The sequence below is a fragment of the Eubalaena glacialis genome, chromosome 6 (genome assembly GCF_028564815.1).
Source record: "Eubalaena glacialis isolate mEubGla1 chromosome 6, mEubGla1.1.hap2.+ XY, whole genome shotgun sequence".
NCBI classification, from domain to species: Eukaryota; Metazoa; Chordata; class Mammalia; order Artiodactyla; family Balaenidae; genus Eubalaena; species Eubalaena glacialis.
Genome location: NC_083721.1, coordinates 114,518,883 through 114,545,211, shown reverse-complemented (window position 1 = coordinate 114,545,211; position 26,329 = coordinate 114,518,883). Strand labels below are relative to the sequence as shown.

Here is a 26,329-nt window from a genome sequence, read left to right as displayed (position 1 = left end):
TCAAATATGTAGAGATATAATAAAGGTTTGCCTTTTGGTGAATGGTTTGTTTTTTTAAAAAAGTTGAAGGCTGATTATTAACATACATAATGCTGATTATAACATACATAACATTTCTGTCTTTCACTCAAAGACAGAAAAACATATTTCTTCTGTGTATTTGGTCTGTCTCAGAGTGAAGGAGCCATCTATAATAAAGTAACTGGCTGAATGAAGCCCTCTAAGTCCTTTAGAAAGCAGAGCAAACATTTGAGGTTGCAAAAAGTATAACCTGGGTACATCTGCACATCAATAAATGAACTCAGAAAACTCATGCATTCGTTTCCTACAGTTGACAAAAAATTAGTGTCCTAGAGTCATAATTTGGGTCTGATTTGTTAGATACTGTTAAAGGATCCTAACAGTGTTTACAATAGAGAGTTCTAAGACTATTTTAAAATCAACAGTCTGTATTTTCTATAATTTCTTAATTTCCTTTTGTATTCCAAATTACTATTGCATGTATACAGTACATCTTGCTTTTCTTAAGAGGCAAATTATCGCTTTGATTTTGTCCCAGGTATATGACTTGTACACAGTTGACTCTGTCCTTCACTGCAGTAATTAATTTTGATCTTCTACACTTAGCTTTCCCTCATTCTTTCCCCTTTTTCTTTCCAAAGACAGAAATGTGGGGACAAGACACAGGGATGAGACTGTGAACCAGGCCATGAACTTTAATATTCACAACCTCAGACTTACTTCCCATGATATTCAAGTAAAGGAAAGAAAATACATCAGCATTCAGCAAAACTCTTGTTATTCTTGCTAGCTTTATCATTAATTCATTTAGAAAGATGGTTGACAGAGATGGTTTGGGGGTAGGAGGGAGACTGAAGAAACTTGAACTAGAGTTACAGATGCAATCCTGTCTTTCTCTAAAGGACTTAGTCTAATATTTTCCACATGGTTTGTTTTCCCAGATTTTTGAGTTCTTCCTCATCAGGTTTAACCAGGTATATACCGTAGTTTTTGCCAACCCAAAACATTGTGACACTCTGAAAATCAGGTTTTCTGAATCAAAGCAAAATTGGCACAGACTATTAATAAAACTGGTAAGTTACATCAATTCTTATAAATGTCCTTTAATCATAGGTAATCTTGGTCAAACTCCTGTTCTTCTGGTACTTAAAACTCAGGAGTGATAATTACTCATTTTTCAATTATCAGTGATTTATGACCACATTGGTTATATTTTATTCAAGTTTTAATTGGGAAAATTGGGGGGAATTATGATTCCCCTTCAACACCTCAAAATGAAAATTTTTCCGTGGCCATCTAGAGGTGATTTATAGCTAACCCAAAATGTTAATCATGGATAATTCTAGATTAGTATGGATGATTTTCCTTTTCTCTCTTTCTTTTTATCTTTTTTTCTGTGTATTTTCTAAATTTTCTACAGTAGACATATACTGTTTTAGTAATAAGTTAAAATATTTTAATCAAATGAGGTATAAGCTAACTTTCCCCAAGGACAAAGTTCCTCACAGTTTTGTGGAGGAGGTGTGTTTTGAACAAGATTCTGAATGGAGATAGTGTTGTCACTTGGCAGAGAGGAGAGGAGCAATGCTCAGAGAGCAATGACAGATAAGGATTATTTCACAGGAAGCATCATCCGGTGGTCAACCTTGAAGCACATTTGAAAGTGCTTAGAGCTTATGGAAATCTATATTTACTGTAATTTTCCCAGGAAGGGTAATAAAAACGCAAATTTGTATTTTATAATGATGATTCCTATGGTTGCACAAGCTAGATAATTTGCTAATATATTCTCTTTGATTGCTGATTACTGCTTGGTCCAGTTCATCGGCTTTCAAACTTCTTTTGTTCATAACCTACACTACAAGAAATATATTTTATATAACAACTCAGCACACACATGCACACACACACACACACACATTCACATCATATACCTAGATCTACTTCAATACCTATATCTATAGCAATACTCATATCTACATCTATGTAAAAGAGAATTGTTGTGCTGTAATGCCTACCCTTGCTATACTCCATTCTATTCTATTTAAAAAGAAACACGGTCATAATCGACTAAAGCAATCCTATAATATACTTATGGATAGTGGCCCATAGTTTAAAACACACCAGTTTAGTACGTTCTTGGGTTACAAAGTCCCCCAGCTTGAAAACAGAAGTATAGTGAATATATTATTGCAGCAGTCCTGGCTTAATATAAAAATGCCCAGGCCCATGGAAATATGAAAAGCTAAATAATGTTCTAGAAACAGAATCATCACAACTCATTTAGAGACTTTTTGATGGAGGCAAGAGAGAACTGAAGATGACTCTAGTGTTATATACCTAAAGGGTCAGAGGAAAAGTCACTCTGTGGATAGTGTTGGAAACACCAGAGATGGGTGATGATTTGAAGATACAATATGGCCTTATACTTTTTCTCTCAGACTGAAATGTTTTATCAATTTTTCATCTGTTTAACTTCTCAGTTTGTCTTTTTTCCTGCTTTACTTTTTATGAGTTTTGTGTCTTTTATCCTGCATTAATTTATAACTTACACAGGGAGTTATTCTGATTTCTACTTCTTTCTTCATTTGCCACAGTACTGAGTATGGTATTCTGCAAGGACATGTGTGCCAGGCATGTTAAAAAACTAACTGGTTTACTGAAATATGCTTCTTTAAAAGTTGCATGTATACACTTTTCTCCTCCTTGTTCTCCAGCTCTCAGTGACAATTGGAAGGCATAGTCTCTACTTGAAAAAGAGAGGAGTTTGACCTAAGATGGAACTTAGTTCAGATCCCAGCTCCTGACACTTGTTAGTTTTGTTGTAACCTTGGAGAAGAGCATAGCTTCTTGATTAGTCAGAGTGTTTTCAGTGACAAGTGACAGAATCCCACATCAGCCTGGTTTGAGCAAAAAGGGAAATTGTTGGCTCACATGGCTGAGTCATTATCTTGTAAATATTGATTTCAGGAATCCGTGGCTCTTTCTGTCAATCCTCCTTTCCTCTCTGTTGGCTTTGTTCTCAAGGCTTACAGTATTTCTCTTTGTGGTAGGAAAAAAAGATCTCTAGCAGCTCCAGACTTACATTCCACAGTTTAACAACTCCAAGTGAAAGAGAATTTCTTTCCCAGTTGTTCCAGAAAAATGTCCTGAGGCTAATGCTGATTGGTTCTAATTTACCTGAGTTGGGTCACGTGCCCATCTCTGAACCTAGCAAAGAGAATCCACTCTAGCAAAGAGAATCCACTGCCTCATTTGCTAAGCCTGGAGCAGGAACCCAGGCCTAGAGCCAGGGTATGATCCAACCATCTGAGCACATAGATGGAGAGTAATAGTTCTCCAAAGGAAATATTCTTATAAGGAGAAAAAGAGGCAAAAAATACAGATGTCTGCTTTATCTCTTAAAGCCTTAGTTCCTTTATCACTAAGCTATGAATGATATTGCCTATGTTTGGGGTGAGAATTAGAAATAGCAAGCAGGTAAAGCCACGGTAAAAGAGTAGGTATTCAACAAGAGCAAATAACAAATGATGAAGCAAATGGGGTAAAACAATAACAATAGGTTTTAAAAAAAAGTTTTAAGAGTAGATTCTCAATAACTATTTTTAATATTTCTCCCAAACCTGGGTCAACCATATTCAGGATTATAAAATCATTATAAGATAGCATTGCTTTTGGTCCTTCTAAGTGTGTTAGAATCTTACACTATTAACAAAGGCAATTTAATACAGATATTGGGTGCCAGAGGATTTAGACAAGCAATTTTTAAAAATCTCTGATGCTAGGTAAAGCTAGGCATACTAACACATTCATAGTTTGTTATCAAGCATCATAGATATTATAAAATATCAATCAGGGAAAATTCTATTGATCACCAGAGAGTCCCAGAGCTCCACTGGAAAATAATTTTACTGTACATATGAGGCTCTTGGTATTAGGTGAAGAAACCTAATCAGCCACTCAAATGATAGGAGGGTAATTGAGGAATAAAGACCTGAAGGGCCCCTCTAAGGGTAAAGGAGCAGGGTGTTGCCATTCTTTCTCGAGACAGAAAAACAAGAAATAGAAAATGTCTGGAGACAATCATAACCCATTTAGGAATTTATAAAAATCAGTTACATTTGAATTTACAAGAAAGAAAAATTTCTATGAGCATTGAAAAATGAATATAATACTGTCTAGAACCTTGATTTGATCAATAGAATTCATGTTGTATCACATAATCAGATGTAGTTTGTGCTATGTGATGTGAGCTGCTCTGGAATGCCCCTTCTTGCTGAGGAATAAATGACTGAGCCCTCAGAACTGAGAAGAGGCAGGCTACACAAATCTTGAGATTGTGAGATTCACCAGCCTGTAACGAGGAGTGCTTTTTCTCATAGTTGGAAGTCAAATCACCACTATGGACCATGGAAAATGTGAGATTTGTGAAATTTGCATAAAAGTGGGACTCGGGATATAATGTCTGTATTCCCAAGACTTACTATCCTAAAAAATGTGTCAGTTCACTTTTTACACTATTTAGCTCACTAAGGGGAAAAAGGGAAATGTGGAAATGGGCATGAAGAAACGAATGGCAGTGAAAGGAAAAAGAGAATAAGTACTAAAGTTAAATGTGACCTATTTTCAATTTTTTTCCTTGGGCCAATCTGACTGAAAGTTAAGGTTTCTGAAGGGAAAACAAGAACCTACATGCCTGAATATCATAAGTATTTAGGCCAGATGAAAGCATTTAGCTTAGCTTGATCCAGCTCCTGTTTTCTAAGTGGGAAGACTGAGGCTTAAAGATGCTAAGTAATGTGGCTATCATAGGGCCTAAAAGAATGAGGACTCTAAGGTAACGGAGTTCACTCTTCTGAATTACAAGGAGAAAGTATTTATTTACTCAGCAAAAAATATGTAATTCAGCACAGATGCAGATAAAAAGCAGATGAACACTTAGATGACCGTAGAGCCAAAAGTGTTCATTGTTGTTTAAGAATTCTCTGGCTTACCTATTCTCTGTCTCCTGTATTTAGTATCACATATCAGCAATGGGTTTGTGGGCATTTATTGCCAAGGGGAAATGAGAGGAATTGGGTAGCAGAAGGAAATTAATTCTTCTGGAAAAAACCTAAGTAAGGATTCCCCTTTTAAGTTCCAGAACCTAGACATACAAGGTTTTTGTGCAGCATTGCCAGGTACACAGTATATTTGTTGAGTTTTGGTTGTCCATGTCTGTTCCTCTTGACTTGGTGACACATTCTCAACCCTTTGGATGAATCCTGCTTCACTGATGTGTGTGCCAAGATCATCTCTCCAAGTGTCTCTGGTCAAGTGGTAGGCCCATGAGTCAAGCCAAGCCACTTGGATTCCCCTTTGAAGATCTTTAAATCTTGAGTCAAAATGCAAAGCCCTAAAACCTGTAGAGGTGTTTAATTTTAAGATGGATCAGACTGCCCACCATTTCCTGCCACCTTCTCCTAGTTCCTGTCTTTCCTTGAATCAACACCCTCTCCTTTTGTTCAGTAGAGTTAGCCAATATAGTTTTAATTCATGTATTTTCTGTTTAAATTTCAGCGCTCAGGTTACTCACAGCTTAGTAGGGGGAATGTTATATCACAAGACCTAGCACACTGTCTGCCACTTAGAAAACCTTCAATAAATATTTTTTACATGACTGTTGTGATCAAGGTAAATGTTGGCTACCATTGAAGCAAACAGGGTGATCACTTTACACAGGGTAGGTGTAGGGAAGGATTACCAGAGGAACATGACTGAATGAGTCATCTTTTTACTTCCCTCAGTGCCTTATGTAGAGTAGGTCTTCAATAAATGTTTGAATCAAAAACATGAAATCCTATAAAAATGTGTTTCAGTGAATCTCAAAATGATATAATTTCACTAATCCTTTTTCACAGCCTTCTAAGATTTGTTGTATTGTACTGAATAAGCCAACTTAGAAAAAAATTAAAGCCAGGGTTGGGAATTTTCATCTCCTTTTCACTTTTGCTATCGAATAGTATTACCATCCCCTAAGAGCAAAAGAGCTGAGTACTTTCTCATCAAGGTCTAAGGAATCACAAACAGCCCTGCCTTTCACTGAGTGCCAGAACCAGTAACAGGGAAAACTGGAGAAAATTCTCAGGAGGAAAAGCTAATTTGAAACCCTCTCCACAAAATGTTGGCACTTGACAGCTCTGTTTTTTCAGAGTCTGCCACCAAGGTGTTATCAGAATAAAGGAAGTCTTTTTGAGTTACACACAGGGTTTGGAGTTCTTTGAAGACCACCAGCATGGGTTCTGGGAACTGGAAATATTTATTGGACCTATGTAAAATTTGAGGAACTGTGGCAATGTATTTTTTGCCCATAACCTTCTTAGTCTTTGCTTGTGGGCCTAAAATAACATTTTTTCTTCTTTTACTACAAATGGTGAAGCACTGGGAAAACTGCATACTTATTGAAAATATGTCAAGAAAGACTTAAGAGTAGAATTACTGCCAACAGTCTACCACTTTAGGATAGTGCAAACAGGTTAAAATAGTATCCTGAACCCAAGCAGCAATCTTTAATAATCCTCCCTATTCTACTTAGGCTTCTGAGTTTTATAAGCATTGACAACTATAGTAGCAAAGTGCCCACGGAAGTTTTCAGAGAATCTGGGATACACCTTTGTGTGGAAAAAGTCAGTCCCAAAGTTTTGTCATTTGGGACAAATGATAGGATAGTGTAGGTCAATTATAGAACCAAATGGGTAAACAATAGTCAGAAGATACAAGTTTGAGTTGCTTTTGGTTACCAACTGGAAACATCATTTAATCTCTGAGTTCTAGTTTCTTCATCTGTAAAAAATAATAGTAATTTTTATAGGGTGCTTGTGAGGATTAAATGGAATAATACACATGAAAGCATTTTGTCTACTGTTAGGCACTATATAGCAGATGATAATAATGATGATAGGCATAAAGCAGCAAAAAAAAAAACGCTTTAGAAGCAAAGCTGTCTTCACAAATCAGGCAAAGAAGTCAAACCACATCAATGTCTCCAGGTTTATCTAGAGGACTCTGCCACCTTTGCTGAGAATCTTTGTTGTGCTTTTTCCTGCCAAAATTGGAGTTTTCTTCTACTATTCTGCTTTTCTTTGTTTATCCTCTCATAACTTCTAACCGAGGACTTGAAGCTCAAGCACAGGAAAGAATGGTGGAGGAGAACTTAGAGAGGGTGCTGTGGTTTCACAGCAGAACTGGGGTGGTCCCAAGAAAACTGCCCTCTAAACATGACAGTCTCTGTTCCTGGAAGGAAGGGGAGACTTAGAATTAGGACTCTGGGCCCTGGTGAAATAATACCCAGAAATGGTTTTGCAGCTACTTAACCATCTTCTGACTCTACCTATTTGGGGCTGTTCCAGAATGTTCTTGTGCCATGTTGAATGGCAGGTGGTGATGACAAGCCTAATGAGTTTATTATTGAGAAGTAGTTGTAGGAGCAGACCAAGTAAACTTCACCTCTCCTTTCTAGGTCCAACAGCAGAAATCTAGCCCCTTTCACTCTCCAAGGAAACTTTCTGTGGCCTTGAAAACTGCACGGCTCCCAGCCATTCCAGTGCTGCCAACGGTGCTTCTAGGAGCTTTTACTGTAGCGTCTTCACATTTTTCTCCCTCAGTCCTTCAAGGTTTCTCCTTCACATCTACTGCTAGGTCTGTAAAAATACACAATACGTAATGTGCTGATTCTTATCAGGCCCAATAGCCTCATAAGAAAAAGAAAGAAAGAACCAGAAAAAGATTCATGTGTATAATAAAGAGTTCTTGTAATTTTTCCATTTGTTCTGCTTGACTACTAAAATTTAAAAGTCTAAAAGTTTCCTCAGCCACTCTGTTGGTATGTCAACAATCACAAAACAAAAGTTCACAGGGTGCAAAGCATTCTACTAAGTGAGGAAGATTATTAAAAACAGTCAGTTCCCTCCCTAAAACATTTTAGAATTTCCCTAATAACTTACAATAAATAAAATTCCCACCAGATTTCAATTTTCAAAGAGCATTTTATGAAACTATGGGGCTATCCATGTCAATTTAAAATATATATATATTTTTTTCATTCAGGTTATAAATTCATAAGCTCAGTACAGAAAAAAATTATTTTAAAATCAGATAAATATAGAAACCACCCATAGTCTTACCACCAAGAGTTAACTGCTCAAATAAATCTAATATATATCTCTCCTTCTATGCATATTATTTTTCAGAGTTGTGTCTGTATTATACATACAATTTTCTAATCTATTTTTCACTTGTTATGTTACGAGTGTTTCTCATCCATTAGAGAACATTTATGTATAGTGTTTTAATGAATGTCTATTAAATAAGTATTATATTAGTGAATAATATACAGTCATTAAAACTCAATTCATGAAAATTTTTCTAATAAATATATATGATTTCAATATATTTACTAGTTATTAATATATTTAATATCTAAGTGAAAGGTATATCTAGAGGTGGCTTTACATCCTTTTAAATATTTGATGTGATTAATATTTCTATGCCTAAGTCTGTCTGCATCTTGGATTATTTCTTTAGGATATATTTCCCAGGTGGAAATATTAGATAAAATCACTAGAACTTAGTTTTTGTGTAATAATTATTTGGAGATCTTGATACATGGGACCACAGCAAATTTTAAATTCTAGGCCAATTTCACATCAATCTACATTGAAGTTATAAAAATATGAGAATTATTTTTAATAATAGATAATGTTATTTACCATTTTACTTGTGCTCTTCTAAATCCTTTATATACTGGATCCCACTTAATCCTCCCAATGACCCTCACAGGTAAGCACTGTTTATTAACCCAATTTAGCATAATAGGATAGTGAAGACCAGACAGTTGAAATAACTGGCCCAAGGTCCACAGCTAGGGATGGTCAGAATCAGGATTTGAACCCATGCAACCTGCCTCCAGACCTTCATGTTTCACTACCACCTGCCCACTAGTAAGACAGAAATTTTTCAGCACTCAAGGCAGAAAAGTAGCAAACCTTCCCCCTATAGAATGTTAACATACGATTTATTATCTACTCTCTTCCATTAAAGAAGCTACTCTAACTTGAATGCCAGCAGGATAAAATTAAAGCAATCACAGCACACACTGGCCAGAGGGGCTGAGTTAGGATGCTGCTGAAAGGAGTAGATGTTCATGAAATGGAAATTTTAGGGGAAAACCACAGAGGGGTGTCGTAGAGAAAAGTCTATTCAGAGCATTCAGACATAGCTCTCAACTAACGTCTCCAGGTTTAACTAAGGTTAACTGAATATAAAGGGCAACAGAGAAGAAAATTTGGTTTAGATGGAGTGTGGGAACCAGGAAATAATAGCTAGTTGGGCAGGAAAAGCTCATCCACTGACTTGTAAGTGCCTTAGAAAGGACTCATGTCTTTTCTGCAATTAAACACCAGCACTCAACAGGCTGCCTGGCATATAGAAGCCTCCAATAAATTGTTTTTGGACAAAAATGAATTATGCTATTTGTCAGAGAGCTTCTGAGGTCAACCGTCCAATTGGGGACAACTGAAATCCAATCTACTTAGACATGAACAGTATGAGATAAAAGGAGTGGATTTGTAGAAAGATATTTGAACTGCAGGAAGAGTGAGTGAAAGTTGAAGTTCTGCACAGATTGTAAGAAATAAGGGCCTAACTAAAATATTTTTACACAGAAAATGCTTTGGTTCTGACTATAAATTCAGATATTTTAATCAGAATTATACTAAAATGTTACATTTTTATTTAAGAAATATTTCCTGAGCAAATTGTCATTGAAAGAGAATAGCAGAGAAGGGACTGACAAGAGGGTAAGGGAAAGGTCAAGGAAAGGGAGATAGAATCTGTAGGGTGCTTAAGCCAGGGCAGGCCTGGAATCCTAAAGAAAATTTATGCATGTGGATATTTAACTTGTTGTGATTTGTGCCACTTTAATATATTACATGGGGCGTAATTTTTACAGATTTAAATTCTTGGCTTTATCACTTGATATCTTATATCCTTTGCAGTTGGCTCCTATGCTGTCCTTGCCTATAGGTCTTAAAATGGTACGATGTATCACTAAATTTTAAATGATGCTGATAAGATCACAATAATGATAATGAAGAACTTTTTCCAAATGCATCCGCTTATCTCCCAATCACTTAAGGTTTAACTTGAAAACATTTGACAATATTATATGCCTGTTCTTCTCCAAGTTTAAATGTGTATTTAGAATCGTGCTGTATTTAATGGGGGCTCTGTTAACTGGTGGTTAAGAATATAGTCTTGAAGACCTGGATTCTGGTCCTAGCTCTACTTCCTGGATGTGTGACCTTGAGGTAAGTTAACTGAGCTTCAGATTTCTCATTAGAAAATGGGGATAATAATATCTATTTAATAAAGTTGTTATAAGACATAAATGGCAGGATGTACGGAAAGTGCTTAGCACAATGTCTGGTACTTAGTGGGCAACAAGTGAATAGTAGCTGCTGCTGACCCTAATTCAACTCTTTGGAATTTGCAAAATGGTTCATAACTATTACAAGAAACGGGATTCCTCATGAGACTCCCGTAACTTCCTGGAGATGGGTAGGCCAGAAATTCCCTGGGAACTGTTGAGACATTTGTTTCCAGATCTGATGAATTCCAGCACTTGCGCAAAAAGCAGAAATGAAAACCATTAACCAGCATCTGCAAAAATCATTATATATGAAAATTTGCGGTCAGTTCTCTTTGGATCCCAGCCATATTCCACTTCTTAGTGTGAGTTCCTACATTTATTTTGTGCTTTTGCTTTGGACTTTGTTCAGATCGTCAGCTAACATCAGTGAGTTCCCCTATGAACAAACTTGTTCTCCTGTGTTACACAAAGAGGTTAAGACTTGCTTATGAAGGGACAAAGACAACCTCAGTAAGAAGATACTGGTATCTGACTTTACAGTTGGAGGGAAATGTGCGACTCAGTAGTGAATTCTTCTTTTTCCTATCTGTTTGTTTGTTGGCTGTCCAGTATATTGAAAGCTGGAGAGGATACCCTCTCCAGTTTTCCTCTTGATCTTGTGCATTGTTCCCTTAGTTCTAAAGTAAATATATGATTCTCATCACAAGAAAAAAATTTTTTGTAACTACGTATGGTGATAGATATTAACTAGACTTATTGTGGTGATCATTTTGCAATATATACAAATATCGAATCATTATGTTGTACATGTGAAACTAATATAATACGTCAGTTATATCTTAATAAATAAATAAATTAAATAAACACATGAAAGCAAAATTCAAATATATAAAAATGTTCCAACAAGCCCTCAGTGTAAGATAATACAAGTACATGAAACCACCAGGCAGAATATAAGAAGCAAGGCCTGAATTTACACACATGTGATAATTTGAAGCCTAAGGTTGAATATTTTTTATAGATGAAACTCAAAGTCTTACTATTAAATGCACTACCAAAAAGAAAAAAAAAGTCAATTTAAACTAGGCAGAAATTTAGTTGTGTTAAAAGAGTGAGGAAAACATAGACAAAAATCATTAGCCTCCCTTCTTGAGGTGCAAATTAACTTTCTAGCACCTGCTTTATGGCATGGGCCACATTCCTACCTATAATTTAATAAGCTAGGAGAGTAATAAGATTTTTTTTAAGGGAGGGAACCTAATACATTAGCTGGTAATTTTGAAAATGAAGTAAACTGAAAGAAGATACTACCAGATAAAAAGGCAAATAAGAAATCAGAATAAAACTAGATAAGATGGAGTGAAAATAAAAGTTATGAAAGAAAACTAAATGAATTGCATAAATGTAAGTTAATAAAAAATCAATTAAAACAATTGTATAAATTAGTAAGAAAAGACAAAATAGATTTCAAATGATTAAACTGGAGGCTAAAAGTTTTAAATAAATTAATAATATTGTTAGTATATAATCAGTAATTTAATAGAGTGGGTATTAGGAGACTATAAACCAATGGTGGGGGGGCTGTGTATGCATGTTGTGCTTTTGCTACATTAAAATGATGATACAAATTCAAAAGTTTATTGCAATTGTGAAGTTCTCAAAATAAAGAAGCCACAAAGCCTACCATTCTACCTTTTGTGCGCTTCTGTGTATGGGGTTGATTCATGGGTTCTGTGAACTGAGAACTGGGGGCTGACAGAGGAAACCCAGACTGCTGCTCTGTGCCTCCCATAACTGTTTCCTGTTCCTATTGCCCTGACCATCTAGAGACACCTGCGTCAGGGGAAAATACTCTCCTTAGTGAACGTGAAGCTAAGAGTTCCACTGCGTCAGCCCCACCCAACAAGGGCAAGCACACTGAGAGGTGTGATCAATCTTACGTCATTTTGGCAGCAGCAGCAGCCAGTCATTACACTGATAAAGATATTTGTCACTCAGATTCTATTTTACCTCATTTGGACAAACAATCTTTTCTGCCTGATCATAGTCAAAGCTGTATTTCTCACCCAAATAACGTGGATGCAAAGCCTTTGGAAAATGTTTAGCTATCATTTTTTGATGATAAGACTTCAAATGTTCAAAGCTACGTTAAATGTGCTTCTTTTAACTGCACTTTGGAAGTCAGAATTATCATCAAATAGCTCAAAAATTAATATAAATGTTGTCATTGATTAGAAACAGTTCTAACACAATCTTGTATTGTGAGAATTGTTAGCTTTATTGTAAAATCAACTGTGTTTTCATATTTTTCACCTTGAAAATGTCTCATTACATTATGACTCTGATCCCAGATTGTTGTTTTGATTTAATAGCTTTTTGTTCTTTTATAATTTTAAATGTTTCTTATGTTTAACTAAATGAACATAAGGAGATATATTAATTTTTAAAGCTCTAATCACTTTGTAATTAATGTGCTTTCTTTACCAGACACCTCAAAATTCCATTCACATCTGAAACATCTCACCTTAAACTGCTTATCTAGATAGCTTTCAATTTTCCACAGTCTCTGAGGTATAATCAGTCACTAGGGAGGATGCCTCCCTACCTTTTTATTTTCTTCTAGATATTGCAGTGCTACCAGGCCTCCCTTTAAAAATATTGCAAAGTTTGGTTTGGAAGAAAATGATACCATTTGTAGCTATTACTGGAAAAGTTTGTCATCACCTCAGTAATATTCCTCCTGGTTATTTCATACCTTGGCAGTGGTATGCCCTTCAAAAAACATAAGTAATGGAATTGAACTCTCCCCAAGTATTCCTTAAGAACCTATTTTTGTTCTTAAAACTTTCTCCCTTATATTTTGTCCTTAGTTCAAAAGTCTCTTCTTGCCTATATTCTGTCAGAGATGCACAGAAAATGTTTTTTGTAGTGCAAATGTGTTAAAGGTATTCATTATGTGGCAGAGATATTAAGAGTCTTCACAGAATAACCCTCATCAGCTAATGGGCCCTAGTAGGAGGAGCCTGTAGAAGTCACTGGAATACACAGTGTTGGAGAAGTTTATAGCCAGTCTATCAGCAGGATGTATTAGACATTTAGTCATGAACTAGGTGCCTAATTCAGAGCTGACAAAAGGTAAAATCCCATAACAATCCCTCACAAGGAGTAGTTTCAGGAAAAACACCGCTTCTCTGTAAGGCCTTAGATACCTATAACTGGAAGTCTTGTTCCTGGATTTGTATGAGAAAGAAGATGTTTGCGATATTTAAAGAGTTTCTCTAGTAATTCCTGACATTGCATGATTCTAAAATGTATTCTATTAGTTCCAAAGAAGCAGCTCTTTTTTTAACAGAACTATAATTTTTTTAACTGATTGTCTTGGCATGACTGTGCAAGATACAAGTCAAGATATAGGGAAAGAACTCAAAGTACATTAAGGAAAAATATAAAACTAAATTTAAAACTATATAATAATAAAGATTTACATCGCATTTACTATGGTCAGCCACTGTTCTCAACAATTCATGTATTTTAACCCATGTAATCCTCTCAAGAAGTCTATGAGCTGAGTTTTACTATAATCCCATTATTCAGGTGTGGATACTCAAACACAGAAACCAGCTTATAGTAACAGAGAACAATGATTTCAACCCAGGGAGCCTGGCTCCAGAGATGGGCTCATAAACATTACCCTCACTACATTGTCTCTTAATACCTTTCATCATGCCTCTACATGCTCAAGAGCACAAAATTCAGGGCTGATATCTCCAAGTGCAACTATAACAAGACATTTCTTGAATTAACACTGATCCACTAGATCTATCAATGAGAACAGGTAGAACTAATAAGCAGTGCTAGGACGGGAAAAATCAAAAAGCAAGTAAGCATGACATAATATCAAAACAAAAAGATGCCAGTTTAAATCAAAATACAATTTTTAAATTATCATTAAGGACTATAAACATTTAAACAGAGCCAGAAAAAGTGCCCAAAAAATATTAAAATGAAATTTTTAGAGGAAAAACATCAGTGGAGAAAAAAAAAACCTGACTTTAGCTTTCTGGTGAAGGCCTCAGAAAAGGCCTTCTGCCACATGAAAAAAATAAATTTATTGAAGATGCCAACTGTTGTGCTTCGTTTAAAGATAAATTTCAAATATTTGACTTAGGTCTATAGCACAGAGACTCAATATCATTCAGTCATCGTCGATATATCTGTCCTAGCAAAGACATAATTTTCTGGCACATAAAATACATTTTAAAATAATATGCTTTTAAATATATTAGAAGAGCAATGATACCAGTATAATAATTCTTATATTTATTCAGTGTATCCTAAGCCCAGTGCTGTCAGTTTCAAATGCAAAGCCTGTCATACTAACTTGCTTTTATTCCTCTAGCATGAGATATTCTATTAGGCATTGCCTTAGTCTAAAGGTTGAGTGAATGTATTTTTAAAAATCAACACATGAAGAAGGCTCTTTCATCTAATTAGATTAATCCTCACCTAATGAATACACAGGGAGTTGCTTCAGAGTCATGAATCCAGCTCTTAGACAGTAGGTATTTAACCAATATTTCTTGCATGAATTAATAAATACATTTATCTGGCCACCAAAGCAGGAAAGCAGAGTGTGTTTTCCGTGAACATGATGACATAGGAACTTGGGTTTCTCTCTCAACTTCCTATTGAAGGGTAGCAGAATATGCCACCACCAAATATGCCACTTTGGCATAAGAATTATTTTGAGCTGAAGGCAATTGAGAAGCAAGTATAAGAAAAGCTCTCTGCCCTCCCCCATTTGCCTAAAAGAAGAACATAAATTTATAAAGGTGTCCCTCTCCTCTCTCTATCAGGAAAGGACAGAAGTTAATCCCCAGAGATAATTCTAGACCCTTATAAGCCCAGAAACAGCACCAGGAAAATCTACATAACAAACCTTATTAACTAGTCCTTATCTTCCATTAGTTCCCCAGTATATCTACCTTTCTACAACTTGCCTCCCTAGGAACTCAAAGTTCTTTTCCTTTGTCTTATTACTTCTGTAAAATTTTATTTTTCTGTTGTTAAGATAAGCCTAGGTTCTAGCCTTTGAGTTACTCATCACTGAGTACTTCCGAGTGTGTGCAATGCACTTGTTAGGAAACTTGTTTGGTTTTCTCTCATTAATTTGTCAGTCTTACTTGCAGGGCTCTCTGCTCAGTGAATCTAAGATGGGTAGAGGAACAAGAAAAGGTTTCCTTCCCTATACTATTAAAGTGAAATATAAAAATAGAGAGGGGAGATCACAAAAACACAATAAAATAAAATGAAAGGCCAATTGTTTACAAGAAACCAGTGTTTTACTCAATTAAGTCATTTAGTTTATTAAAAACACATGAACAATTGCTATTACTGGCCAATTCAACCTCTTTTCTTAAAATTTTTTTCATTTTTCATACAATTTTTAAAGGTTACAGGTTCAACCTCTTGAACCAGAATGAGGCACCTCTAACAGTCCTCAGCTCAGGGATAATAAAAGTACAATGATTTGCACGTAGATTGGAGCTGTTGGAAACTCTATTCCTCAAACTTCTTTTTGCCTGTGAAACCATGGACCACCCAACTTGTACTTTCAATGTACTGGGGCCACAGACCTTCCTCCCAAAGTGGGTATTAAAACAAAGCTGAGAAGAGAGGATAGAGGCAGGAGAAAAGACTGCACTCTAGACACAGAGTGGCTGACAGCTGGCTAGTGCGGGATAATGTGTCTAGAAAAAGGTACTTCCCTGAAGGTTCATTGTCTTTTCAATTTTCAAAAATTTGAAAATCTGGATGTCAGAACTTTCAGTATCCTGTTAGTGGTCTTATAAACCTCAGAATATTTTCTATTCCTTCAAGATCCATTAGGCCTCCACACCATGCAGTTATGCTACTGTAGGAAAATTTGTTCCCAGGCCTAGATATGGATTGGCCTTTTTACATTTTCTAAAATAGGTATTTTCAAAAGGGGTAGTACTGCCCCTTTGGAGGACAGACGGGAATATGTGAAAACCTTTGGGATTGTCACCACCATTTTCAGAGGGTCACTACTGTTATTTTGTTTGGGAAATGGGGATGTCAAATGTCCTGCTGTATGTGAAACAATCCAGCACAATAAACAATAATCTACCCAAAATGCCAATAGTGCTCTGTTGAGAAACCCAAACGCTAGAACATAAGTCATTACCTGAAATGTCACACAGAGGCTTAAGATGTAAAATGGATAAAAGCAAAGCCCAATAATGAAATAACAAAATTTTGGTGGAATGCCCTAAAAATCACAAAGAAAATAAGAAGTCTCACTCTCACCCAGTATTATTTAGTGCTATTCCTGAAATTCTGACTATGCATAAGGATGGGAAACAGAAAAAAGAATTCCTTAAAAATTGTTAAAAATAATCTCTTGGGGGCTTCCCTGGTGGCACAGTGGTTAAGAATCCGCCTGCCAATGCAGGGGACATGGGTTCAAGCCCTGGTCTGGGAAGATCTCATAAGCCGCAGAGCAACTAAGCCCGTGCGCCACAACTACTAAGCCTCTGCTCTAGAGCCCACGAGTCACAACTACTGAAGCCCACGTGCCTAAAGCCCATGCTCTGCAACAAGAGAAACCACCGCAATGAGAAGCCAGTGCACTGCAACAAAGAGTAGCCCCCACTCGCCGCAACTAGAGAAAGCCCATGCACAGCAATGAAGACCCAATGCAGCCAAAAATAAATTAATTTAAAAAAATAATATTTAATCTCTTGATACAGATATACTCAGTTAATAGGAACCCCATGCACCAATAATAACAGGAAAAATCAAATGGCAAGATAATTCACAATAACAATAAAAATATAAAATGCCTAGGAATAGCCTTGATTAGAAAAGTAGGACCAATCTGAAGAAAATAGCAGAAAGAAAATTTGAATATAGAAGACATCATTGACATATAGAACAATAAATGAAGTCATGTGCTCTTTACCAGGTAACATTGTTCGATAGTTTCAATCTATATTTCTTTCTTCTTCTTCTTTCTTCTTTCTTCTTTCTTCTTCTTTCTTCTTTCTTCTTCTTCTTTCTTCTTCCTCTTCTCCTTCCTCCTCTTCCTCTTCCCCTTCTTCTTCTTCCTCTTCTTCTTCTTCTTCCTCTTCCTCTTCTTCTTCTTCTTCTTCTCCTTCTCCTTCTCCTTCTTCTTCTTTTTCCCACTTTACAAAATTATTGCTGCATATATCTGGGAGAATAAAGGAAACTGTTATATAATGAAGTATTTGTTTGATCTTGGTGTCTGATTCCTGGGAATGAGCCTCTAAGTCTTTGGAATTTCCCAAGTGATAGAAATGCCTTTGTTGGTGAACCCATCAGCCACACCTGAGTTATGCTAATGAGACAACTCATGGAAGACCCCAAGTTAACTTCAGGATGGGAGCTGGTCATTCCAGAAATACCAACTATATTATTAGAGGATTGAGACTTTGAACCACATGATATCAACTCAGTGTCAGACCTCTGAGAAGGGGAGGAGTGACCAATGATTTGATCAACTATTCCTATATAATGAAAGCCCAGTAAAAACTCTGAAGCCTGAGTGAGCTCCCATGGTTGGTTATCATACACTGATGTGCCAAGAGAGTGGCATATTCTAAAGACACAGAAGCTTCACGTTTAGGATTCTCCCAGACTTCATCCTATGCCTGTCCCTCTTTGGCTGGTCCTCACTTGTATCCTTTATAATAGAACTGTAACTGTAAGTGTAATGCTTCCCTGAGTTCTGTGAGTCATTCTATTGAGTTGTTGAACCTGAAGGGGTAGTGGGAACCCATGAGTTTGTAGTTGGTCAGAGATGTAGGTGACCTGAGAACTCTGGAGCTTGTGGCTGGTGTCTGAAGTGAGGGGAGTCTTGTGGAGGACTGTTTGCTTAATCTGTGAAGTCTGCACTCATTCTGGGTAGTCAGTGTCAGAATTGCACTGCAGAAACAATAACAAATAAAATTTTTAGTTCAGGTGGTAAAATTAATTATATCCTTATATAAGGCAGAAATTATTTCTGTCTCATTGAGCTGCCTGTTTATTCTGAAAGACTTTATTTCAAAGGAGGAATCCCAAACCAATATTCCCTTGTACTGAAGATACCTCTCCATAGGTCTCTCGTGATTCTGCACATCCTCTGAGCAAAGATTGTCTTGGTTCTGGACTATCATTTCAAGGATGTTTGTACAGCAGTCTTGGAAGATAGGGATAGTGTTTCCCAGCAGAATAAAAAAACAGACGTGCTTATTAACCATTATAGAAGCTTTCCCTAAGCTCAAGTTTTCTCAAATGCAGCCCACTATGTAGGCCGATGTCACCTTTTCATGTTATCTTGTGGGAATTGGGGCTCAAAGAACTGGCACAAAATAATTTTGATTCTTTGGCTACTGATATTGCTACGAATAATAAAATCTTTTGTCTTAGACCCAGGAGTCTTGAGTCTTCTACTAGCATCCATGAAACTGTGACAGACTAATTTTTTAATTTGCAGGTAGCGTAATATCTCTGTACTCTTCATTGTTCTTGACAGATTAGTCCTCTTGCACCTGCCTTAACACAGGTTTTCTGGCAAAGCATTATAGCTACTCCAGCCCTATCTTCCCCCTCAAAAACAAACATGAATATGGTCTCAGGTGCATTTACTCTGGTCACATCTCAGGAAGCTAAAAGTAGTTAAGGATCTTTCCAAAAGAGTGGCACAGAAAACATTTGGGACATTTATTGAAAATTGAATAAAAGTGAAAATGATTGGAAATATTAGGTTAAATCGAATTTATAAACTGAGGTGTAAGAGAAAAAGGATTTGAGTTATGTGATGTCAGGTTTGGGGGTTGGGTAAGAAATATTAAACAACGTGATTTAGTTAACTCAAAAAAATCAAAAATGTATGAATGAGGGCAGTAATGTTGTTGAGTTCATGGGCAGTACAGCCAAGAAACTAAGATGAAGCCCAGAAAGCACTAAATGGTCAATTTATTATAAGTACATTCTTATTTATTCAATTTGAGACATATACATTTAGTATCTGACAAGCCTTGGCATGAGTGCACATAAAATTAATGTGGAACGTCCATGGCTAGAAAGAAATACAATTTCTAAACCTGGAAGTTGAGAATAAAAGTGTCAATAATTCAGATCTCTGTCTTCCTCTCTGTGAAACTAACTTGGTAGGACTCCTGACTAAGGGAGTCTAACATAACCCATGTTGTATAAGAACAACTATTAATCTGTCTTCATCTGCATGTAAAAAATGTTCGGGCCAAATGAGTGCCACAATCCCTGCTGGAAAATGAGTCTAGTCACTTGATCACCTTGACCATTATGAAAATCATGAAAACCAAAATGATACCAGTTTTTGAATAGCAATATATTTTTCCTAAAGCTTGATGTTTGTATTTGGAATGCAAATCTTTTGCTGTGGTTAGAGTTGGCGAAATTGGCCTTTCTGGTATGACTTCTGACCCTGTTAATAAGTACTTTCACATTCCCAAAAATAATACCTACCTAGTTCAGTGAATTATCAAGTCCCTTGTTAATCAAATCTTTTAAAAGCACCTACAAAACTGATTGGGGCAGGAGGTACAGAAAGAAGATGGTGTAGAGGGCATAAACAGTATAAATTACTCAGTTTTCTTAAAGAGCTTTCACCAAACAGGCAAGATAAGATCAGGAAAAACGCAAAAAATGCTGTATAAAATTAATGATGAAAATTCTGATAGTCCAAGAGCTGTAAAAGCAGATGGTGATGAAGAGAAATGTAAATAACTTGGAAGGAAAGGCCTCTTAGAGGAGGCAAGGCTTTAAACTTTTGAGAGAACTTGAAGGATGAAGGAGACAAAAATGGAGATAAAGTTACAGAGAAAGGAAGAAGAATAAATATAGGACTAGGAAGGAGAATAGCATGCCTGGGTTTGAGGATTACTTTTAAGGAGTAGAGGGAAAATCAGTCAATTTATAGGATGAGCCTTAAATTTTAAGCACAGAAAATTAGATTTGGTGTGGTAAGAACTAAGAAGACACTATAGACTATAGAGCAGAGTTTTAAGTTTTTTAAAAACCTGTCAACTTAGAATTCTTCACCCAGGAAAAATACCTTTGGAAACAAAGGTAAAATTAAGACTTTTCTGACATACAAAAGCTGGAAGAATTCATCGCTAGTAAACTTTTTGCTCTGAGAAATATTAAAGTCTTTTAAGCAGAAGGAAAATGACACCAGATGAAAGTATGGATCCATGCAAAGGAATGAGAAGCAACAGAAATAGTAATTACATAAGTGGAAAGACTTTCTATATTATTATTTAAATGTGTTTAAAAGATAACAGACTGTTTAAAGAAAAAATGATAGCAGTATATGGTCTGTAACATATGTAGAAGTGAAATATATGATAACAGTGTCACAAAGGCCAGGAAGGGAGATATGGAAGTATACCACTGTGAAGTTCTTTTTTTTTTCTTGTTATGCACATAAAGCATCTAGTTTAATCTTCACCAAATCCAATAAAGGGGATACTGCGAGTGGAGCTATTTTTTTCTGCAGGAGGAAACTGAGGTCAGAAGGGATGTCCGTGGCCAAGACCACACAGAGGGCGAATACCACGCAAGGGGGTTCTGGTCACAACCTGGGTGGGGTGGGGGCGGGGCGGTGTCTGTGTGTATATTGCAACCCCTTCCCAGTAGATGGCAGTACAGCAGAAGAGGTCCCTGACATCAGCATGGAAATCAAGGGTGTTGGGAGAGGGACGCCTTTTTTCTGATTCACACCCAGGGCCACTATGGGTTAAGAGTGGTCCTGATGGAAGAGGTGGCCAGGCTTTGAACCAGGACCAGCTACTTCTAGAGCTGGACTAGCTTCCCAAACACACTGCAGGAGCCCCGTGGGGAAGGTTGTTGTTCTGCCGTGAACACCCACCCGCCGTAGCCTGGGGGAGATGGGGAGGGAGTCACTTCTGCACGTGGCCACAGTCGTACTTGCTGCGCACATCGGTGAACTTGACGCCGGGCAGGTCCTGCCTGCAGCCGCCCGGAACGAGCACGACGTGGTGCTCCTGTAGGCTGTGGACCTCTCCGGGAATGTAGCAGACGGCCTCCCGACCGGTGCTGAGCCGCACGCGGTTGCATTTGCGGTTGGCCGAGTTGGGCTTCTTAGGCTTGCAGATGAACGTGCGCAGGACCACGCCCTTCAGCTGCTGCCGGCCAGCCGAGGGGCCCACTTTTGCAGGCAGATGCTTCGGAGGCCTCCGGCGGTGCATCTGGTTCAGGGTGGCCGTGGGACGCGTGACCCAAGGTAGGGAGGCCAGGGCTAGGCCATGATTTAGGGATGTGCTGAGGCCACGGAGAAGGCTGGACCAGAACATCCCACCGCTTGCAACGTCCCAACCCTAGCTGCGTCCACAGACACGTGGAATCCGGCCTCTCTCTGTTGTGAAGTTCTTATATTATACATGCAGTGGTATATCATTTAGGCAAATTGTGATAAGTTAAACATGTATACTTTAAACCTAAAGCAACCCTACACACACACACACACACACACACACATACGCTCACACGCAACAAAGAATCATAACTAAGCCAGTGAAAGAGATAAAATGAAATAATAAAAAATACTTAATCCAAAAGAAGTCAGAAAAAGCAATAAAGGGGAACAAAGAACGTATGGAAAAATAGAAAACAAATAATAAGATGGTAGATTTGCACTCAACTATACCTATAATCACATTAATTATTAATGATCAAAGTACTCCAATTTAAAAATTGGATTTTAAAAAAGAGCAAGACCCAAATATATGCTGCTTAGAAGAAACCTACTTTAAATATAAAAACACAAATAGGCCAAAGCTAAAGGTGGGAAAAGATATACTATGCAAGCATTAATCACAAATATTAGTATAGATTTTAGAGCAAAGGATATTATCAAGGATAAAGAGGTCCATTTAATAAATGATAAAGGACTCAATTCATTCAAAGGACATAGAATTCTAAATGGTTTCATGCCTAATAACAGAGCTGCAAATTACATGAAGAAAAACTGATAAGTCTGTGAAGAAAAATAGACAAACCCACAATTATAGATGGAGTTTTCAACACACCACTCAATAATTTATAGAACAAGTAGACAGAAAATCAATAACAATATATTGATTTGAATAGCAAATCAATAACACTTGAATAACACTATCAGCCAAATTGATCTAATTAAAAATTATAGACTATTCCACCCAGAAACAACAAAATACACATTTTTTCAACTGCACATTAAGGATTCACCAAAAGTAAATCATATTCAGGGCAAAAAACAAGTTTTATTAAACTTGGAAGGATTCATGTTATACAAAATATGTTGTGTAGCCATGATGGAGTTAAATTAGAATCAATAATAGAAAGATATCTGAAAAAATACTTCAAAATAGCCCAGAAGTCAAAGAAGAAATGTTTTAAAAAACAGAAAATACTTTAAACTGAATGAAAATGTGGGATACAGCTAAAGCAATACTTAGGGGGAAATTATAGCAGCAATGGCCATATTTGAAAAGAAAAAAGGGAACAAATTAATAACTTCAATTTCTACATTAAGAAAAGTAAATTAAACTCAAATTAAGGACTTCCCTGGTGGCACAGTGGTTAAGAATCCACCTGCCAATGCAGGGGACACTGGTTTGATCCCTGGTCCAGGAAGATCCCACATGCCACGGAGCAACTAAACCCATGCACCACAACCACTGAGCCTGCACTCTGGAGCCGGCGAGCCATAACTACTAAGCCTGCATGCTACAACTACTGAAGCCCACGCACCTAGAGCCTGTGCTCCACAACAAGAGAAGCCACCGCAGTGAGAAGCCCGCACACTGCAACGAAGAGTAGCCCCTGCTTGCCGCGACTAGAGAAAGCCCTTGCACAGCAACAAAGACCCAACACAGCCAAAAAAAAAAAAACCACACACATACACACACACACCACCAAAAAAACCCAAAAACCAAACAAACAAAAAAACAAAACAAACAAAAAACTCAAATTAAGCAGAAGAAAGGAAATGATCAAAGCCAAAATCAGTAAAATCCATAAAGAATAATAGAGAAAATTAATGAAATCAAAACCTCATTCTTTATGAAGATCAGTAAAACTGATAAATCTCTAGCAAATCTGATCAGTCTGACTGGTCAGAAAAAACAAAGACATAAATTACCAATACCAGAAATGAGAAAGGCAACATCACTACATATCCTACACATACTTAAAGGATATTAAAGGATACAAAAAGGATAATAAAGGAATGTTATGAACAACGTTATGCCAATAAACTTAACTTAGATGAAAAGGAAAAAAATAATTGAAAGTCTACCAACCCTCACTCAAAGAGTTGATAACTGGAATAACCCAATATCTATTAAAATATTGAGTTTATAGTTAGAAACCTTCCTATAAAAGGAATTCTCCCAAACATTGAAGGAAGAAATGTTACCAACCCTAAACAAAGTCTTTGAGAAAATTGAAAAGAAAAAAATACTTCCCAACTTATTCTATGATTTCAGCACTACCCTAAAAACAAAATCTGAAAAGACACTTCAGGAAAGCTACATACTAATATCCCTCATGAACATAACGCAAAATTTCTATGCAATCTGAAGTCCTAACCTATGTCTTTGGTGATTATAAAGTGATTGCTCCCAATGTTCTCACTTTTATAGTTACAACTGGTTTATATAACAATTAGCTTCATTTCTGCTATTATAATTTGTATAGGGACACATTTCCCAGGTTTGAAGCCATTTTTGTTAACTTTTTAATGAAGTTTAATGAACATATAGAGAAGTGACTCTTTATAGAGCCCAGCTCAATGAGCTTTCATACACTAGACGTACCTGTTTAACCAGATCCAGATTAAAAACAACAGATTTAACTCAAGCAATTGTATAGGCTTGGTAAACTCAAAATCTCCGAGATAGGGATTCAGGCTAGAGACCAAGAGAAGAGTTGCAGCTTGAGTCCAAAGGCAGTCTGCTGGCAGAATCTCCTCTTGCTTGGTAGGGGTGAGGTGGGGTAGTTTCAGTCCCTGAAATTTTAAATGACACATAAGACCAGTTGATTTAATAGATATATACAGTGCGTTCCATCTAAAAATAGCAGAATACACATTATTTTCAAGTGCACACGGAACATTCTCCAGGATAGATAACATGGTAGGCCACAAAGCAAGTCTCAACAAATTTAAGAAGATAAAAATTGTATCAAGCAGTTTAAGATCACAACAGTATGAAACTAGAAATCAATTACAGGAAGAAAAATGGATAAAACACAAATATAAGGAGACTAAAGAACACGCTACAAAAAAACCAGTAGATCAATGAAGAAATCAAAGGAGAAATCAGAAAATACCTTGATACACATTAAAATAAAAGCACAACTTTCCAAAATGTACGGGACACAGCAAAAGCAGTTCTAAGAGATAAGTTTATAGAGATACAGGCCTAACAAAGAAAGAGAAACATTCTCAAATAAACAACTGAATCTACCATCTAAAGGAACTAGAAGAAGAAGAACAAACCAAGCCCAAAGTCAGCAAAATAATAAAGATCAGAGTGGAAACAAAATAGCAACCCCCCAAAAAAAAACTCAAAAACAAAAGAAAACAAAACAAAACAAAGACCAATGAAACCAAGAGCTGGTTTCTTGAAAAGATGAATAAAATTGATAAGGTTTTATCCAAACTCATCAAGAAAAAAAGAGGGTCCAAATCAGTAAAATCAGAATTGAAAAAGGAGAAATAACAACAGATATCACAGAAATACAAACAATAATAAGAGAATACTCTGAACATTTATATGCCAACAAATTGGGCAACCTAGAAGAAACGGATAAATTCCTAGAAAAAAAAGTGATCTTCCAAGACTGAATCAGGAAGAACTATATAATCTGAACAGACTGATGACTAGTATTGAAATTGAATCAGTAATCAAAAAACTCCCAACAAACAAAGTTCCAGGACTGGATGGCTTCACAGGGGAATTCTACCAAATACATGAAGAAAGTTAATACCTAACCTTCTCAAACCATTCCAAAAAATTGAAGAGGAGGAAACACTTCCAAATTCATTCTATGAGGCCACCATTACACTGATACCAAAACCAAGGACACTATCAAAAAAAAACAAAAAAAATTACAGGCGAATATATGTGATGAACATAGATGCAAAAATCCTCAACAAAGTATTAGTAAACTGAATTCAGTAATACACTAAAAGAATCATACACTATAATCAAGTGGGATTTATCCCAGGGATGCAAGGATAGTTCAGTATCTACAAATCAATCAATGTGATACACCACATTAACAAAACAAAGGATAAAAATCACATGATCATCTCAATAGATGCAGAAAACATCTGACAAAATTAAACATCCAGTCATGTTAAAAACTCTCAATAAATTTAACATAGAGAGAACCTATCTCTACATAATAAAGGCCATTTATGACAAACCCACGGTTAACATCATACTTAATGATGAAAAGCTGAAAACTATTCCTCTAAGATCAGGAACAAGACAAAGATGCCCACTCTCACCATTTCTATTTAACATAGTATTGGAAGTCCTAGCCAAATCAATCAGAGAAGAAAGAGAAATAAAAGTCATCAAAATTGTAAGAAAAAAAGTAAAACCGTCACTATTTGCAGATGTCCTGATACTATATATAGAAAACTCTTAAGGTCTCCACAAAGAAACAATTAGAACTAATAAGTGAATTAGTAAAGTTACAGGATACAAGATTAATATACAGAATTCTGCTGCTCTTCTGTACACTAATAATGAACTATCAGAAAGAAAAAGCAAGAAAACAATCCCATTCACAATCTCATCAAAATGAATAAAATAG

The 26,329-nt window shown here is 36.5% G+C and overlaps 2 protein-coding genes across 6 annotated transcripts in view; one reads left to right on the top strand and one right to left on the bottom strand.

The window, feature by feature from the left end:
- Nucleotides 1-26,329, top strand: part of MME (membrane metalloendopeptidase) — a 292,858-nt gene that overhangs the window by 32,829 nt on the left and 233,700 nt on the right. The gene's annotated exons all lie outside the window — the stretch shown is intronic.
- LOC133093602 (small ribosomal subunit protein uS12m-like) lies at nt 21,400-21,813 on the bottom strand. Its single transcript, XM_061193529.1, has one exon. It carries the CDS (start codon nt 21,811-21,813, stop codon nt 21,400-21,402), a length of 414 nt encoding a protein of 137 aa, XP_061049512.1.

Bases quoted from the DNA above. Each gene is read 5' to 3' on its own strand.
- LOC133093602 (XM_061193529.1), bottom strand. From the start codon at position 21,813: ATGTTCTGGTCCAGCCTTCTCCGTGGCCTCAGCACATCCCTAAATCAT.